The following is a 20,087-nucleotide window of genomic DNA, read 5'->3' as shown; positions in this document are numbered from 1 at the left end:
AATGACTCAGTGTATTCCTTCCATCTTCTTTTGATACCTCCTGGATCATTTAACATTCTGCCTAAAGCATCCTTGATTGTAGCAACTCTAGGTTTGAATTTGTTCTTCAGTTCCTTGAGCTTAAGAAATGCTGAACGAGTTTGGCCCTTTTGATTTTCAGACTCCAGCTCCTCGCACATTTTATTGTAATATTTTGCTTTGTCATTCTGTGCTGCCTTTTGGAAGCTTATGTTCAGCTCTTTAGTGTCTTGGATTCTTCCTTGTGCTTTGGCTTCTCTACATTCCAGTGCAATCTTCAGAGTTTCTTCTGACAACCATTTTGGTCCTTTCTTCCTCTTCTGTCTTTGTAATGACTGCACTCTTCATGTATGATACATTTAATATCCTCCCCCAACTCATCTGGTCTTCGCTCATTGGTGTTCAAGGCCTCAAACCTGTCCCTGAGATGATTCTGAAATTCAGGGGGTATGAAATTAAAGTAATATTTTTCTAGCAAAGAAAATTTCTAAGTGTGCTTTGCTTTGTATTTAAAGTTGATATTATATTTTGAAGGAACATTATTCTTAGTGGTACAGCACTCTTCTGTCAATGTGCTGTACTGAGGTACCCTGGGGTTACTGTGATGCTGAACCTTATGCCATTGGGGTGTCAAATGCCATGACGGTTACCCAAGGTGGACAGGGTTTGGGGGAGCTCCCAGTTTAAGACAAGTTTGGAAGCAGGAGTGGCATCCACTTCCTAAACAACATGCTTCTAGAAACTCTATGAACTTCAATAAATGCCAATAATTATAGTAAGGCTTCAGGCCTTTTGTTCATAGGGTCACTATGGGTCGTACTCAACTCAAAGGCAATCAACAACAACTAGCAAAGAATAAAATTTATAAAACAACAATCCTTAAAAATAATTAGAACTGCTCTAAAAATAAAATTAATAACTAACATTGGGTGCATTGGATTCTGATAGACTCTATGGCACAACAATAGGCAAAACCTATATACATAGAGCAAGAAGCAGTTGTTTAAACAGAACAAAGGAGCACTGCAAATTCTACTTCCTGTCTAATGAAGTTTGATATATATTTTTCCTGGTTTAAAAGCAGGAAAGATATGTGTCAGGCTTGTATTCATTCTCCATACCTAGATACTGAACAAAGAATTTGTGAATCTGGACTACACGAACAAGAATGTGACATCAGGATTGGAGACTCATTAACATCTTTTGTTATACAAATGACACGCCTTGCTTACAGAAAGTGAAGAAGATCTGAAACGCTTGCTGCAGAAGATCAATATGAGTTACCTCTTAACATCAGGAAAATAAAAATCTTCACCACTAAGCCAATTGGCACAATCATGATGGTGGTGTTGTGGTTGAGTGCCTTCAAGTTGAGCATGACTCATAGCACCCCTATGAACAAAAGGCTTGAAGCCCCTCTACAATTACTGACATTTATCAAAGTTCATAGAGTTTCTGGAGGCATGTTATTAATAGGTGGAGAAAAGATTGAACTTGTCAACTATTTCATTTCACTTGGATTTACAATTAACACTCATGGTCGCAGCAATTAAGAAATCAAAAGATATATTACGTTGGGAAAATCTGTCAAGGATCTTTCAAAAATACTAAGAATCTATGGTGTCATTATGAAGACAAAAGGTGTGCCTGATCCAAGCCATGGTATTTTCAGTGTTTGCTATGCATCTGAAAGTTGTATAATAAAGATGATAGAAGAACAAGTAGTGCCTTTGAATTGTGGTGTTGGAGAAGAGTATTTCATATCCCACAGACTGCAAAAAGAACAAACAAGTCTGTGTTGAAGGAAGTACCACTAGTGTGCTCTTCTGCGGTAAGGATGAGAAGGCGTCTTCTCACGTGTTTTGTGCATATTGTCAGGAGGGCACCAATCTTTGTACAAAGATCATGCTGAGAAAGGCAGAACATCAGAGAAAGGGAGGAATGGCCCCCAACAAGATGGATTGATGCAGTCAGTGACTGCGTATCAGAGATGGTGAAGATGGTGCAGGAGAGCACAGGGTCCGGATCTATTGTTCATAGGGCCAGTATGAATTGAAGTCAATTCAATGACATCTAATAGCAACATTATTAATTAAGGTTTTATGATTGAGTCAACCACAGTGAGAATGCCCCTTAATTCATTTCAGCCTTTCTCTAATGCACTCAAACTTGGAGGAATTTGATCTGGTTTAAGGGTTGTTTTTTGTGTGTTTTTTTCTTTTTCTTTTTTTAGTATGACCTTCCCCTTATCTGTGCTGTATGAATAGGACAAATAAACATCTTTCTAACTGAGGAAGGTGCTTCCCCTTTTCTGCTCATTGTCTCTCTTTTAAGCCTCTTTTCTCTTTCAAAACCTGTGAGCTTGTTAACTGTTGAAGCGAAATGCATTGCTCTTGAGCAGAAAGCACTGTCAGTATCCCAACTGGGAAAATTCTCCAAGAAGTGTGTGTGCCAAACACGCTGTCATTGTGTGCAGGCACTGCAGAAGTCTGCCAAACCCAGGGAGAGGCTGCCAGTACAAATGTCACGTTGATATGACATTTACAAGTTTAGAATCTGGAAAAGGTCTGGCAGTAGATCACCCCTCGGCCACCTCCTTTATAGTGGCAGTGACTGGGCCACCTTTTGATTTTTTAGACTGAGAGAAGCAGTGCTTCCTCTAAAATTTGAAGCTCTTGCTATTTCTTTGTCTAGGAACTCAAGAGTTCTGGTAACTTTTTCCTGGATTACAAGATAAAGCAGAGTAGTTAAGAGTATAAACTCTTGAGTCAGATCTGGGTTTCAGAGACCCATCACTTACTAACTGTATGGCCCTAACAAAGTCACTTCACCTATTTCAGCCTAAGCTTTCTATCTGTAAAATGGGAATGGTAATAGCACTTTCCACAGTGGTTCCTAAGAGGATGAAATGCTATGTTTAAAAGTACTAAATTCTACTTCCTGTTTAATAATATTTGACAAATGTGTATGTGTATACGAGATATTTTTATTGTGATTTTAGTAGAAGGTTATAGAACGAATTCATTTTCTGTTCAATGGTTCATCCATACCTTGCTTTTTGACATTAATTAGAATCCTCATATTGTGATTCCTGTCCTTCTCATCACCCTTATTTCTATTCATCCTTCTATCCCATCCTTTCCTGCCTTCTGAGCTTTATCTCTGGGCAGATGCTGACCATTTTAATATTTTGTGGCTGATTGTTCTTAAGAATGAGTATTTTCCTGATGTTATTGTTCACATTTTAGATTTATCTATTGTTTGGGGGAAAGTTGAGACACAGAGTACCTTTTTTTCCAGGTTCAAAGCATAATTAAAGACCATAGATTTGGGGATTTCATCTGTCTCTGGAAAATCCAAATGCCTGTCCATTTTTATGACTTTGAGGGTTTTCCCCCACATTTTATCCCGCTCTATTCAGGGTCTAGTGTGATTCCTCTCATAATCCATATCTAGTTTCTTTGAGCTTCAGGGTTGTGGAGGTTGAGGTCTACATGGTCCTTTATTACTTTCAACTAACATTTTCTGTATGTCTTTCATTTTCTTCACTCTTCTTTATTCCAGACTGTTAGACCCACTTTAAATGTTTGAACACAAGCTTTTAAGGTCCCAGTTGCTACTCATCAAATAGGTTGCCTTTGTATACCTTCTGTATTATGCTGGTTGGCCTTAATGTCTTCTGAGATTATGAAATGAATTTTTTTATATTCTATTCTTCAGAAACCTGTGAGAAATTTGAGTTTGCAATTGTTCTTATATTTCAGAATTACAGAGAATTACAAATACCAATTGGATTTCTCTACAGTGACAAAGAGAATATAGAAATGGAGTTAAGAAAAACTACCCATTACAATAGCTAATAACAAAATTAAATACTTGGGAACAAATCTATCTAGAGACACAAAGGACCTATACAAAGAAAATTACAAAATATTACTATAAGAAACAAAAAGAGATATAGAGAATTGGAAGAATATACCATCTTCATGGATAGGAAGATTGAATATCATGAAAATGACAATTCTGCCAAAGGCAGTCTATAAGTTCAGTAAAATCTCAATACAGATACCAGTTCCATTTTCAACAAGATGGAAAAGACAATTTCCAACTTTATCTGGAATGGAAAGAGACCCTGAATAAGCAAAGCACTGCTGAAAAAGAGAAACATGGAAGGAGGCATCACACTTCCTGTTCTCAGATCCTACTACACAGCTGTGGTGGTCAAGACAGTGTGGTACTGATAAAGTGACAGACATATAGATCAGTGGGATAGAACTTAAAAATCAGCTCAATTACCTGTGCTTTACTGATTTTTTACAAGGAGACAAAATCAGTTAAGTGGAGAAACAACAGCCTCTTTCACAAATGTTGTGGGCAAAACTGGAAAACCATCGGCAGAAAACTCAAACAAGACCCACACTTCACACAGTACACAAAAAACAACTCAGGGTGGATCAGAGACCCAGGAGTAAAACTAAAGGCTATAAAATTCATCAGAGAAAAGCTCAATACTATACTTAAAGCCCCAGTCCACAGCATGAATCCTAATCATATAATTAAAAACGTACAACCATGCAGTGTTTCCTTGCTCTGTTCTGGGGATTGCTTCCTGGTCCAAGTATAAGTTTCACATGAGCACAGTCAAGTGTTCCGGGATTCTCATTCTCTTCAAGGTTAGCCACAGTTTGTTGAGATACACACCGTCAAATGCTTTTGCATAGTCAATGAAGCACAGATAGACATTCTTCTGGTATTCTCTGTTCTCAGCCAAAATCCATCTGTATTGGCTATGATGTCCCTAGTGCCATGGCTCCTTCTAAACCCCACTCATGGTTTTGGCAGTTCTCTGTTAATGTACTGTTTCAATCATTTTTTTAATATATATTGCTTTAAAATTTTTTTTTTCATATTGGTTTATTTATAAAGTTTGAATACATTGTTTTTCACACAGGAACTTTCCAATTTTCTTCACCACCCCCTGACCCATCAAATTGTAAGACCCTATGATTAAATCCCTTCCACACCCATCCTCACCCCTCTGCTTCCACCCTACCCCTTTGGATTCTCATACTCATTCTACAATAATGGTGTTATAAAGTATTTGTCCTTATGGGACTGAGTTAGTTTACTCAGCATAATACTCTCCAGTCCCTCACAAGTTAGGTAATAATTTACAAAATCATTTCTTCTTCATGCTGTGTAATATTCCATTGTGTGAATGTACCATAATTTCTCAATTTATTCAATTGTGATTGAACATCTGAGCTGTTTCCATGTTCTTGGGACGATGACTAACACCGCTATGAACGTTGGAACCTCATTTCTCATTTTCTCAGAATATATTCCAAGCAGTGGAATGGCTGGGTCATATGGAATTTCTATGTTCAGCTATTGAAGAAATGCCAAACTGCCTTTCAGAATGGCTATGCCATTTTACAATCCCACCAACAATCTTTAAGTGTTCCTATCTCATCACATCCATTCCAACATTTATTACTTGCTATCCTGTTAAATTTGCCACTGCTACTGGAGTGAGATTGTTTGTCATTGTGGTTTTGATTTGTATCTCTTTTATTCCCAGTAATTTGTAACATTTCCTCATGTGTCTGTGTTCCAGTCATTTTTGGATAAATTTGAGCAGTCAGGAAATAAAAAAAATCTAACTAAATTTGGGAAAATCTGCTGTCGGGAACCTCTCCAGAGTGCTAAAGAGCAATGATGCCAGTCTGGAGACCAAGGTGTGCCTAATCCAGGCCATGGTCTTTGTAGTTACTTACTATGTAAGAAAGCTGGACAAAGACTGAAGATAACAGAAGGAGGATTGATGCCTTTGAGTTATAGGACTGGAAAAGGGTGTTGAACTTTCATGGACTGCAAAGAGAACAGACTGGTTTGTCCTGTTGTTGTTGTTGTTATGTGCCGTAGAGTCATTTGCAATTCATAGCGACCCTATGTACAACAGCCCTAAACCCTGCTCTATCCTGTGCCAATCGCATTGCCTCTGACACACCCATCCCGATTACCCCAGTCACTCAATCAATCCACCTCATAGAGGGTCTTCCCCTCCTGCACTGTCCCTCTACTCTACCCAGCATGATGTCCCTCTCCCAAGACCTGTCTTTCCTTGCAGCATGCCCAAAGTATGTCAGACGAAGCCCCAGAATCCTTGCCTCCAAGGAGCAGCCTGGTTTAACCCTCTCTAGGATGAATCTGTTTGTTTTCTTGGCAGTCCATGGTACATTCAATACTCTTCTCCAGCACCACAGCTCAAAGGCATCAATTCTCCTGTCCTCCCTAGTCATTGTCCAGCTCTCTGATGCATAACAAGTGATTGCAAAGACCATGGCCTGTATCAGGCGCACCTTTGTCTCCAAAGAGACACCGTTGCTCTTGAGTACTTTAGAGAGGTCCCTAACAGCAGACTCCCATCACAATACGTTTTTCGATTTCCTGGCTGCTGGTGCCAAGAGTGTTGACTGTGGATCTGAGCAAACTGAAGCTGTGAACAATCTCAATCTCTTCGCCATCCATCCTGATGCTACCAATTGGTCCAGTGGTGAGAATCTTTGTCTTCTTGACATTGAGCCTCAGTGCATACTGAAGGCTTCAGTCCTTGACCCTCTGCAGTAAGTGCATGAGGTCCTCCTCAGTTTCAGCGAGCAAGGTTGTGTCATCTGCATAACGCAGATTGTTGATAGATCTTCCACCAATCCTGACGCTGCGTTTCTCCTCATAGAGCCCAGCCTCTCAGATAATCTGCTCTGCATACAGGTTGAAAAGGTATGGAGATAGGACACATCCCTGGCGCACACCCTTCCCAATATTGAACGTGAGGATTTTGAAGCTCCATCTCACATACTTTGAGCATGTTGCCAGGAAGGACCAGTCTCTGAAGGACATCATGCTGGGAAGGGTGGAGGGACAATGGAAGAGAGGAAGACCTTGGATGAGATGGATCGACACAATAACTGAGATAATGGGATTAGGTGTGTCAGAGAGAGTGAGACTGGCTCAGGATAGGACAGGCTTCAGAGCTATTGTGTGTAGGGTCGCTGTGAGTCACAGGCAACTCAGCAGCACATAACAACAACTGTTGTCTAGTGCTGTCAAGTCAGTTCGAATTCAGAGGCCTTATACACAATGGAACATATAATCCTCACCGGAGCACTGAGTTTATTCCCTCTAGTCACCCTCGGTACCATTAGTAAATTGTCTCAAGTGATAAAATTCTGTCTTCCTCCTTCCCTTCTTCTTTTTCAGATCTTCAAAGCTGCTGCGGGCATTCTATGTCCCTTTTCTGTCAGATCAATATACTGTGTATGCAAACTACACTATCCTGAAATCGCGGAAGTCAAAGCAAGTCAGGAAGAAAAGTGGAGGTTAGCAACGTGCTTGTGGCCCCAGAGGACAACCACCTTGTTAACTACTGATTCTGCTGATATGACTCCATTCAAGTCATCGCTTATAGCATTTGTAATAAAGGTCTTCTGATGCATAAATGCTGGAATCTGGGTGCTTTTGGATAGTAAAAGGCAATCATAGTCACTTCTTTCCTGTATCTCTGTTCTGCATGTAAACTTTTTGCAAATAGGCAGAGAAAGACCCTCAAGCATAGATAAATCGATTGCTGCACATCTTATTGTTTCTCTTCTATTCAGTTATTTACTAGACCAGAGAAAAGCAGAACCAACTTGTAGGAAGAATGGAAAATCCCTGGAATAGATGGCTGTGTTGAGCTGTTCTCTACACTCTGGCCCGCCATCAGGGAACAAGCAAGCTGCCCTTGGGCCATATGGGCATTTCCACCAAAGCTGTTTGGCAGCCCCTTGCAGACCTTGTTCAGATCCTAAAGCTGAAGTGTGCACTGCCTCGTTGCCAACCCACATGTCCTCTCTCGCTGCCAACAAGACAGCTTCTGTAAAGGCCCGCACAGGACTGTGAGTCAGTCCTGAAGATACCTCAGGAACAAAGACAGCATTTAGGGAACTATGACCCGAGTTTGTTCTATATACAAAGCTTCTAATTTCTTGAATTCAAGACTCTTACATAGTGGTATCAATAGACCAGGCCATAACTCTATAAGGTATGCTTTAAAAAATTCTATCAGTTGGGCGAGCTCTGGTGGCCTAGTGGCAGGAAACTGCACTGCAATCCCAGAAGTGCAAATCCACCAGATGCTCTGCTGAAGAAGGAGGAACAGTCGCCTCCTGTACCAGTCAGATCCAATTTGACGGTACACACATAAAAAAAAAAAAGAAAAGAAAATTCTATCAGTTGGTAGATTTGGATGACATCACATTTTTAAAATATTTTCTGGGACTACCTGTGAGGAAACTGAGAATTTATTTTTCCTAGCAAGCCTGGTGAAATGGAATAGTATATATTATAGCACCTTTTTTTTAAAGCTTTGTCTAATGCACAGCATATTTTGCATGGGCACTGCTCATCAAATAGGTAATAATAAGACCTGAAGATACTGTAATTAGTGTATATGTTACTTCCCCTTTGCATACAACATTTTACAATTTACAAAGAACTTTTACATCAGTTTTCCCACTTGATCGTCATAATCATGATGTGAGGTAAGCAAGGCAGGTGGTTTTATTCCCATCTTACAGATGAGGGAATGGAAACTGGTAGGGAGAGGATAAAAGTACTTGTCCAAAGTCACTCAGCCAGTAAGAAAATGAGTTGGGAAAAGACCTCACATTGCCTAAATTCTTCTCTCATGCTCTTTCACACTCCTCTCTCAACTATGAAACCATACTTAAAGAATGAGGAGGTTGGCCAGAGCCCAGACTGATACTGTAACTGAATTCTGTGGAAGAATTTTACCTGAATTTCTTTGAAGTCTCAGATCTGCTCATGAGTTAGACTAACAAACAGTGCTCACAGTGCCAGCCAGCCTGTAACAGAAATGGATTGCTTACATTTGAGAATCGTGCTCCTTTGTAACCTCACAGGATCCAATACCAGTACTTTTCCTGTAGTAACTCTGAGGTCACATTTTAGGTGCCTTATTTCCATAAGAATAATTGTTTCTAAAATCAGTCTAGTTTTTAGTTTCCATCTTTCATATTTCAGAGAAAGGATTTTCAACAGGAATTCATCCCAAGAGATGAGGAAGGAAATTATAAGGCAAAGAATGGTATTTTTTTATCAGATAAAAAGTGCCAAAAGAATTAACAAGTCTTTCTTGGAGAAAGTGCCACACCACGCAATACTCCGTAGAGGCACGGATGGTCAAACTTCGTCTCACATACTTTGAGCATGCTGTCAGCAGGCGCGAGTCCTTGGAAAAAGGCATCAGGTGGAGAGGGGCAGAGGGTCAATGAGAGAGAGGACAACCCTGAACAAGATGGATTGTCACAGTGACTGAAACAGTGCACTGAAGCATGGCGGATACTGTGTGGCTGGTGCAGGACAGCGCAAGACTCAGATCTGTTCTTCATGCATTCGCTGTGAGTCTCAGCCTACTTAATGGTTCCTGACAATGACTACGGCATGAAAGAGTGGGCTCGTGTTAAAGTACTACATATAGAACAACTGCTTTCAAGATTTCTGGCATTTTAATGATAAAGGATAGATTCCTATTTTCTGAGACAAATATCTGAATATGTGATGTGTCTACAGGAAAGGGAATGTGAAGTGAAATCTTTTGCCGTGTGTGTGTGTATGTGTGTATGTTATTATATTATCTGTCATAACACTAAAGCCAACTTCTTTTTTTGGGGAATAAATTGAGTCCAGTAAGAGAGGTCTATAAGTAATAGAATTTTCTAATCAAATGTGGTTCAATGCTGGTCTATTTTATCGTCTCATTTTTTTTAAAAGGTAAAAACTCTTTTGAGTAAGAAGTTAATTGTAATGCAGCACTGGAAAAGGTCACGATTAATCCAAGCATTCCTTGGGAATATCCATTTGTGTCTTTTTTAAAACCGGATTCTGACTTTTTCTGTTATGTATATACCTTTTGTAAGAGTACAGTATTACAGAGGCACCTGTGGGGTCCAGTTATACTTGGCTAATAACTTAGACCTAATGGTAAGAAGCTATGCTGCAATCCCAAAGGAACGTGATTCAAATCCACCAGCTCCTCCACAGGAGAAGGATGGGCAGTCTCCTCCCATGCTATTAAACTGCCTCTGAGAACCTGCTGAAGGGTCAACTATGGGTTGGTGACAGCTTGACAGTACTCAGCATCAACAGTAACCTAAAGGTTGATGTTTTGAACCCAGCTAGCGGTACCACGGACAAGTGAAGCCTTGCAATCTTCTTGCATAAAGGTTACAGTCAAGAGAACTGTGGAACAGTTCCGCTCCATACCCCAGGGCATTGTGGGTCAGAACTGACTCCATACCAACTTATTGCATTGAAAAATGCCCGTCACTTAACCTTGCAGAGAGGTGAGCTTTGCCTGGATAGAGAGTGGCAAAATCTGGTCAGAGTAGCATTCTCTTCCATGTAATCTGTACAGCGTGAGCTCTGGACACTGTAAGGAGAGCATATCAAAGGTACTTTTTTTCTCTAGATTGTTAGGTATCATGGAATGAAGGACTACAAATTATTTGTAATTGCCTTCGGTTTGGGGCCCAGTGAGTGGGTGTGCTTGGTAAACCCATGGTTCTCTGATCTCTAGATGAGAAGTAGCCTTCTCTCAGCTTGAAATCTTCTGACACTGATTACCATTACTGAGCCAGACTGTGCAGGAGGTAGGTATCTATTATCAACACATACCTCTCACCTGGTAGGTGACATCTAATAAGAAGGAAGACAAGTCATTTTAAACTTGGGATAATCATAGAAAATTATAGCTCATAGTCTTTATTACTGAATTAAAGAATAGAAACAGGCTTTTAAGCCAAGGTGGTTCTTGATCCTAACCACTTATTTAGGTCTTTTTCCTGATCTGGACTTCTGGGAAAGAACTTGAAAACCCTACGTGGTTCTGCAGCATTCAATCCAGGGGGACCAGTGACAGTACTTGATTGTGTCTTGTGCTTCATGAGATTTGTTGAAATAGGAATTCACTGTGATTGTGTTCTGGCCAATGTCAGGCAGCTGTGCTTCTAATTCAGTTGATTTTATTTCCTCCGAAGAGGAGAAAGAAGCATGGTTTCATTTCTGCGTGTGTTAATTCATTGTTATGCTCCTATATTAAATGCCTTGGGTAAGTGGATAAATAGACATGTGCTCAGCTTTAATTCTACCCCTCCTCCCCCCAAAGATCAGGCTTCTATTTGGTATTGTTGGATTTCACAAGCTCTCTGCTGTGTCAGTAAATCTAGATAAATGCTGCCTTTAATTTTTCCAATATACGTACTGATGTGATTCATGCTGCAAATGGAATCAGGAAGCTGTATAGTGTTGAAGCAATTCATTTGTCTCTCGGAGCCCTATCCTTTATTTCACGTGTTTACATTACATCCTTACTGTAATTACTGTGAAAGAAAAAGTCAAATAAATCAATAAATCTTGGCAGTTTGATTTACATTCTCTTAAGGTGACCTTTTCTACTTTGCTTCTGTCTTCAAATCTTTACTGAAAGTTGAAAGGCAAAGGCATTCACATTTCCTCATCCTCCACCCCCCTCCGCTGTACAGACCTACCTTCTACAAACCAAGAGCCGAGAATTTTTATCCTGAAAACCTTCTAAAGAAGCTGTTGAGAATCCTACTGAGGGTTAGTTTTCTCTGCCATGTGGAAAACCAAACACAGTAAGGAATATTTTCTATTCTACCTTAAAAGAGATGAAATTCCTGTGTTTATCAATTGATTTTGGATTGAATCTCTGGACTAGAAATCTAATTACATAAAAATGCTGATTCAGTTAAATATAATATTTGGCAGTTTTTCTCTCTGTCAAGGGTTGTTGGAAGCAATAAAATTGGGTTTTGCCAGTGAATTCCTAACAGTATTCCTATATCTTGCACTTTATATCCAATAACTTCTAGCTGCCATTTGTTTTATACCATTGGTTCTCATTTTTCACCCCATATAACCCAAAATGACCCTTCATTTTAAAAAACATTTTCTTTCTCCCAAGCTGTTTTTAAGGGAGGATACCTTTATTAATATGATTCCAGGAAGGGGAAGTCCATAGCTTTTATGAAGCCCTTCCACTGGCTAGAATGTCATCCTTCTTTTTATGATCTTATTTTGGGGGCTAGCTCAAGTTTCTGTCTTTGGTTAAGTCTTTCCAGACTTCTGAGTCCTTGTAATTCTTTTTCTGAACTCTCTTGAATACTGTTGACTTTACCTGAGGCATGGAACTGTAAGGTTCTAAACCTTGTCAACCTGTCTCCCAAGAACATTGTTGGCACAGTTCATCATGAAGACCGCACCATGTGTCTGTGTACTTCCTTGTGCAGTACAGGTCTCTGAACGTTTTGGTACAATACAAATGAAAGAATAGTAAAACGAAACCAGAAGTTAAAGATAGCTGTTGCCTTAGGTCTTTAGATGACAGAAAAGAATTGTTTTCGTTGTTGTTATTATTAAGTGCCATTAAGTCACCTAGGACTAATAATGACCCTGTGAACAACAGATCTGAACCCTGTCCGATTCTGGGCCTTCATCACCAACTCTGATATGCTCAATTTTACTGCTCCAGGCATGCTCCAGTCAATCCATCTTGTTGAGGGTCTTACTCTCTTTCTCTGACCTTCCACCTTTCCCAGCATATCTTTTCCCAGAGACTCACCTCTCCTAATAACATGCCAAAGTGTGCGAGACCAAATTTCACCATTTCTGACTCTAAAGAGCACCCTTCTAAGAACGACTTGTTATTTTGGCAGTCCATGGATATTCAGTACTCTTCACCAAAACCACCACTCAGAGGCATCTATTCTTGCCAAACTCAGAAGACACTTTGGAAGATGTGAGTGCCTCTATATTTTAGCAGTTCTGAAGTAAGCAGTCTTCCAGACAAAAGCAGACTTTTACAGGTAACTTCTAAAGAAAAAAAAATCCACATATTGAATATTTATTTTGTTAAACCTGCTTCTTGCGGGGGAGGGGGATCTGGTGAGGTGGCAGTGTATACAAACTTTGTAGGTAAACCAGTGTGAAATTAAAACAAAGTAACCTACTTCTCACGCTCTCATTACCTAACATATTTTGCATTTACTATAGTAAAAAAAAAATCTACTAAAATTATTTTGCTCATTAATGATGTACATCTGGCAGTAACAAATACCAAGATGTGAGGTGAGAGTAACACTGGCTATGATGGTTAAGGTCGACTTCACTGGATCTTGATTCTCAGTGATCTGGCATTTATGTAATGAATGATGTAATATGTCAGTTGTATAATGATGTAGTCACCCTCCATTTTCACATAATGGCATGATTTTGGAAGCTACCTAATAAGTGAGAAGAGGATATACTTGATTTGGGGAGGTGAAGCCTAGCCTAGGAGACTTGAATGAGTGTGTGTTAGAAAGCTTCTCCTCCATGTTTTAGGAAGTGCCATGGCTATGTGCTTTGCTTAGAAAAGGAATTCCAGCTTCCAGATAACTATAAAGTGTTTCAAATCCAGTAATGTAGTTAAGTGATATCAGGTCTACTTTGGTGACCCTGTGAACGACAGATGTGAATCTTACCCTGTCCTGTACCATCCTCACAATCTCTCACATGCTTGACTCCATTGTTACAGTCACGGTATCAATCAGTCTTGTTGAGGGTCTTCCTCTCTTTCTCTGGCTCTCTAACTTTCCCAATATGATGTCTTTTTCTAAGGCTTGATCCCTCCTGACAATATGTTTAACCATCCTTGTCTCTTAGGAGCACCAAGACTCGAGTAATACTTAGTACTCGTAGCAAGTGTTGGGGTTTTCTTGTTTAACTGGAAACTGTTTAAGTTCCCCTCAACAGTGTAGTTCTGCATAGATCTGACATTGAGATAACTTATAACCAACAAATTTGGTAAGTCAGACTAATGAATTGGAGGAAATTTGGATTGAGGATTTGAGTTTATGGAATTGCAGTGACAAGGACTAATGGAGAATTTCCTATTGTCATTCCTTAGTCTAAATAGTGTTTAAGTTATGATTGATCTAGACAACATTCGACCTCAGTATGTGTTAAGCTTCAGAAAATCTCCATAAAATGTTTCAAGGTGTAAAATTGTTGTTGCTTGATTTTACTTTTGTTTTTCCAGTTTCTGGGCTTATTTTTCTGTCATCCTATGTCTTTAGATGAAAGTATAAACCAGGTGACTTAATTTCCCTAACAACCAAAGGTAATGGAATTTAAGACAAACCTCTCTGACAAGGATGTTTGCATTCCTCCGGCCACAGGGTTCAGAGTGACCTGCTCTGCATGGCCTTTCTTTGACCTTCTATTGTTGGCAGAACGAGTGTTTAGCAACTGATGCCGTTGGCCTGTAATTTGTCATCTTAACTCTTAGATACCAAGTTGCCAGATGTAAAGGCTATGCTTTTAGGCCGTATTTACTAGCTGCTTCAGCATCTTTGTACCCAGAGTTGGAGAAAATGTAACCTGCAAAGCAGTGACTCTCCACCATCACTCCACATGAGAATCACCTGGGGGCTCGTCAAAACATGGCCTCTGTCAGATTGAGCTCCCAGAAATTCTTATTTAGTGGTGCAGAGTGGGCCCAGGCATCAGTATTTTTTAATCCATAGGTGGTTTTTCTAATATGCAATTAGAATTGAACACAACTAGTATTGATAAACAGGGCATTCTGATGATCCAATTGTAAGAAGCTACACAGCAATCGCAAAGGCACATGGTTCAAATCCAGCAGTTACTCCATGGGAAATGAATGGGCAGTCTTGTCCCATGCAATTAACTGTCTCTGAGAACCAGCTGGATGGTCAGCTATGGGTTGGTTCTGATGCGACAGCCCACAGCAACAGCACCAGTATTGATAAAGCAGAAAAGCACACTGTCATATGGAAGGGCAAATGTTTACTCTTTCCGACTATGACCCCTGACTATCCAAGGCTCCTTCTAGGCCTCTTCCCCTTTCTCGACCCCCTTCTTTCTTCTCACTTTTTCATATACAAACTTGCCTGCCCTAGTTCCAATTTCCTCTGGGCCACGGTGCCGAAGGGCACTACAGGGTGTTAATGATTTACTGTAGTTTTTGTCCCACTGATCTTGCCATCCTGATCATTTGAATTTGCTGTCATTTTATTTATTAGGTTGGAGTAGGTTTTGAGTAGACAAGGAGACTGCCAGACTTTCAAATTCAACTCTATTGCTTGGATGGCCTGACCTCTTCAGTTAAACATTTGTTGCTGTCTTGAATGGAAGAGTGGAAAAGCTAAGAAATACAGAAATATGTGGGTAATAAGCGCTCTTATTGAACACGTGCCAGAGTGCCTCCTTTGTATAGCTTTTACATACCCCTTTTCCCTGTTTATTTGAGAAGAGTATAATAAAGACCCTGTTTTCCATTTTTTAAAAAAAATTCTGCTACAAGTGACTGGGGTAATCAGAGTAGGTGTGTCAGAGACATTAAGATTGGCAAATGATAGAGCAGGGTATAGAGCTGTTGTATATAGGGTCACTGTGAGTCACAAGTTACGTGACAGCACATAACAACAACAACAACTTGATCTTCTGATGAGCAACCCCAGGAGGAGCTCTTGCCACTGCCGCAGACATGAAGCAAAAATTAATTGCACTCTGAGAGAAATGACCTGAGTTGCACTCACTCAGCCAGAGATACGCTGTGTATGATTGAAGAGTTGGTCTTGTCTTTCTTTTTTTCCTATTAACACTTTATCTGTCTAAGCCTCAATGGTATGTGTTACTCTATTTTTTAATTGTTAATCAAATATTTATGGTGGTTCTTGTTAGGTGCTGTCAAGTATGACCCATAGTGACCCAATGGACAACAGATCTGAAGGCTGTTCTATCCTGTGCCATCTTCACACTTCCTGACACACTACAACCCATTGCTGCAGCCACTGTGTCAATCCACCTGGTTGAGGGTCTTCCTTTCATTCACTGTCCTTCCACCTTTCCAATCATCATGTCCTTCTCCAAGGAATAGACTCTCCTAGCAGCATGCTCAGAGTATGTGAGATGAAGCTTCATCATCTTTATGTCCAGGGAACACTCTGGCTGCCCTTTCTCCAAGGCATATTTGTTTGTTCTTTTGGCATCCAAGACATTCAGTACTCTTCTCCAACACCACAGCTCAGAGGCATCAATTCTTCTTCTGTCATCCTTATTCATTGTCCAGCTCTCAGATGTATAACAAGTGATCAGAAAAATCACAGCCTGAATCACATGTACCTTAGTCCTAAAACTGACATCGTTACTCCTTAATAATTTGGCAAAGTCCCTGACTACAGACTTTCCCAATGTAATACAGCTCCTGATTTCTTGATTGCTAGTACCAAGGATGTTTATTGTGGATCCAAGTAAGATGAAATTGTTGACAACTTAAATATTTTCTCCAGAAAAAGGCTGGTTTTTCAGTGCTACACTTGCAAAGGAATTCCATGGAACTTAAACCCAAAACAACCAAACCTCAGATCTTTGCCCTCCTCTTGAATCTTTTACGAGTAGTATCTTCCCATAGTATTCTAGAGATATTAGGAAAAACAGCACTAACATTTTAATTTGATGTCCTTCTGTTTGATTTTCTTTACTCCCCCAAAATCTGATAATGTCATAGAATTTCTTCAGGGAACTTTGTAAAGGGAGTTCTGGTGGTTTAGTGTGGGGAGTTGTGATGTTAAACCAAAAGCTGTGCCTTTCTAGTGGTTCAAATCCACCAATGACAAATCTACCATCTCCTGTGTGATTGGATCGGCAGTGAATTGGTTCCACCTCAGTGCCACGAAGAGTTGTCCGTAACGCCATCCTGGCCTTTCTCAGTGTCCAGCAGAGGGCACCCTATTCCAACTAAATGTTCAGCGCTCCTCTGCCTCAGGAATGTAATTAATTTCAGTACATGTCTTATACTTCGTGTAGAAAGTCCACTTTATCTAGAAATATTTGAGTTGCATTTCTTTGGAATATGTATGGCTACATTGCACTCTAATAGAGCTATAAGTGGGGGAAAAAAAGGTATTCCTAAACTATGACAGAAAGCACCGGTGGCTTAGCAGTAAGGCGTTGGCCTGTAAATGCAAAGGCATGCAGCTCGAATCCACCACCTGCTCCATGGGAGAAACATGGGCAGTCTCCTCGAGTGTGATTTACAGCCTCCAAAAACCTGCTGGAGGCTCAGCCATGGATCGGTTCTGAACGAATGGCACCTTAACAACAACTAACTATGAGAACAACTTATCAGGGGATGAATTACCATCACAACAGCAATTCCTTGCATGGTAGACTACATGCATACAACTCACCAAGTCTTCTCTGTTAATTTCATTTCTACTTGACCTGTGTCCTGTCTCCATACCTTTTCAATCTATACATAAAACCGATCATTTGGCAGATGGGGCTTTATGAGTGTCAGGATTGGAGGAAGAGTCAACAGCTTGCAAGATGCAGATGACACAACCTTCCTTGCTGAATCAGAGGAAGACCTGAAGCACTTACTGCAGAAGGTCAAGGACTGTAGTCTTCAATATGGACTGAAGGTCAACATCAAGAAGACAAAGATTCTCACCACTGGGCCAATTAAAAGCACCATGACAGATGGAGAAGAGATTGAGGTTGCTAACAATTTCAGCTTGCTCAGTTCCACAATCAACACTCTTGGCATCAGCAGTCAGGAAACCAAAAGATAAATTGCATTGGGAAAATCTACAGTCAGGGACCCCTCCAGAATACAGAGAAGCAGCAATGTTAGCCTAGAGACTAAGATGGAACATGGTCTTCAGAATTTCTTGCTATGCATCAATGAGCTGAACAATGACTAGGGTTGATAGAAGGAGAGTTGATGTCTTTGAGCTGTGGTGCTGGAGAAGAGTGTTGAATATAGCATGGACTGCTAGGAGAACAAGTTTGTCCAGCAGAGGGGGAACCCAGGCAGCTCCTTGGAGGCAAGGATTCTGAAGCTCTGTCTGACATACTTTGGACTTGTTGCAAGGAGGAATCAGTTCTTGGAGAGAGCCGTCATGCTTGGAAGGGTGGAGGGACAGCTCAGGAGAGGAAAACCCTCAATGAGATGGATTGATTCAGTGACTGGGGTAATGGGGATAGGCATGTCGGAGTCAAAAAGATTGGCAAGGGATAGAGCAGGGTTTAGGGCTGTTGTACATAAGGTTGCTATGAGTCGCAAGCGATTCGACAGCACAGAACAACGACAACCACTTTCTTAATCTACTTCCTCTGTTAATCCAAAAGCTATTTCTCCCTGGCAGTTCAGATCTACCAGCAGCAGCAAGGTGGGGAATATGGGCAGTCCTGTGTGACTTACAGCTTCAGACGCTCGCTGGTGAGTCAGCTAGGAGTCAGTTCTGAATCGAGGGCAATGAGTTTGAGTTTAATCTACTAATAACTACATCCTGGGAGTTATCTTAGCAAGAGTGTGTGGATAGTGCATGCTCTTAGTGGGGGCTTTTCTAATACACTGTGGACACCAGCTAACAGTTAACCACATACAGATCAGAGGGCACGTATTTCCTGAAGTCCTAGAAGTTAGTGGAAAGTCCGGTTTCTGATTACAGTCCCAGTTAATTTCTGCCACGATGTGAATGATGTGTCCCGGGGATCTTGGCCCTGGTCTTTTCTTGCGCCTGTGACCTTTCTCCTAACAGTTCTGCTGGACAAGTCGGAAAAGAAGTCAGAAAGGGAGACCATTTTTAGGGAGACCAAAAAAGCTCTCAGAGGACCAAGAATATTTTAAACTCAGCTGCTGATAATTCTCTGTCTAGCCAGAGCCTGGAGACCATGTGCCTAGCTGTTGAAAGCTTGTGTTGGCCAGGTGAAGCACAGAAGGTTTGCAAAAATAAGAGCAAGAAAGGGAATCTGGACAGGAGCAATCTAGTATATGTATTGTATGGATATGTATCAATGAACAACATGGAAAAGACTTGCTGGGAGAAGACAGGTACAGTCTGCAGAATGTTGTTGTTGCTGTTGTTGTTGCTGTCGTGTACCATCGAGTTGGAACCAACCCATGGCTGACCCTCCAACGGCAGAAAATTGCACAGGAGAAGATGGCTCATTTTTTTCTGATGGAACAGCTGGTAGATTCAAACCATGTGCCTTCAGATTGGCAGCACAGATATTTACCACCAGGCCACCAGAGTTCACTCATCTGCAGAATCATAACCAAGAACCAAAGGAGAATTTATTAAGTCAGCATCAATTTACATGGTATGAAATTCAAGAAGCCTAAATACAATATGGCATCCAGGACTGTATCCACAAATAGAAACTTTGGGCATCTTGCTTGGGACACCATCCCTTGGAAAAGGGCATCTTTCTTGGAAAAGTAGAGGGTCACCGAAAGAGAGGGAAATCCTGAAAGGATGGACTGACATAGTGACTGCAACGATAGCCTTGGGCACGGTGGATATTGTGAGGATGGCACAGCACAAGGCACGGATTTGATCTTCAAATCTTCATAGGGTCACTGTGAGTTAATGACACCTAACAACAGTGGGAAAGCGGGTGAAAACTCAATTATCTGGAGTTGAGTAAATAGCGAAAATTTAAAGAATATAAATGAGTACACTGTACATTATACTATCTCCTTTCTGAAGGAAAGGTCAATATAATTTGTCAACTTCACTCAAATAAAAGAATTATAAAGGGAAGTCCCTTCTATCTGTGTTCCCCAGGTATCCAGTCGCTTTTCCATAAGCAGCCAGAGGTGGGTATCCTTCTAGAGGCCATACGCACATTTTATTTTATACACATAGTAACATATTCTGTACACTGTTCCCCTCCTTTCCCTTAAAAACATATTATCGTGTGTTTAGGAGTCATCTAAAGAGCCCTGGTGGCACATTGGTTAAGTAATCAGCTGTTAATCAAAAGGTTGAAGGTTCAAACAACCCACTATTGCCTCCACAGATGGGGAAATCTAGTCATGTTCTCCCAAAGATTCAAAACGTATTTCCTTAGAGTTGATTCTGACTCACAATGATTCTCAGTCTAGTTTCTCAGGTTGTAAATCTTAACAG

The 20,087-nt window shown here is 40.6% G+C and overlaps 1 protein-coding gene across 1 annotated transcript in view; it reads left to right on the top strand.

Moving 5' to 3' along the window:
• Positions 1–7,509, top strand: part of ALG9 (ALG9, alpha-1,2-mannosyltransferase) — a 162,352-nt gene extending 154,843 nt beyond the window's left edge. Inside the window, exon 15 of the mRNA XM_006890770.1 lies at positions 7,279–7,509. Coding sequence (XP_006890832.1) covers positions 7,279–7,402 — 124 coding nt within the window. The 3' untranslated portion in view covers positions 7,403–7,509. The remainder of the gene's footprint in view (positions 1–7,278) is intronic.
• The last annotated feature ends 12,578 nt before the right edge of the window (positions 7,510–20,087 follow it).

Source organism: Elephantulus edwardii, unplaced genomic scaffold (genome assembly GCF_000299155.1).
Source record: "Elephantulus edwardii isolate Elephantulus edwardi_28Jun2011 unplaced genomic scaffold, EleEdw1.0 scaffold00093, whole genome shotgun sequence".
Classification (NCBI taxonomy): Eukaryota; Metazoa; Chordata; class Mammalia; order Macroscelidea; family Macroscelididae; genus Elephantulus; species Elephantulus edwardii.
Note: the sequence above shows the minus strand (reverse complement) of the source record. Positions and strands in the feature narration are given on the sequence as shown.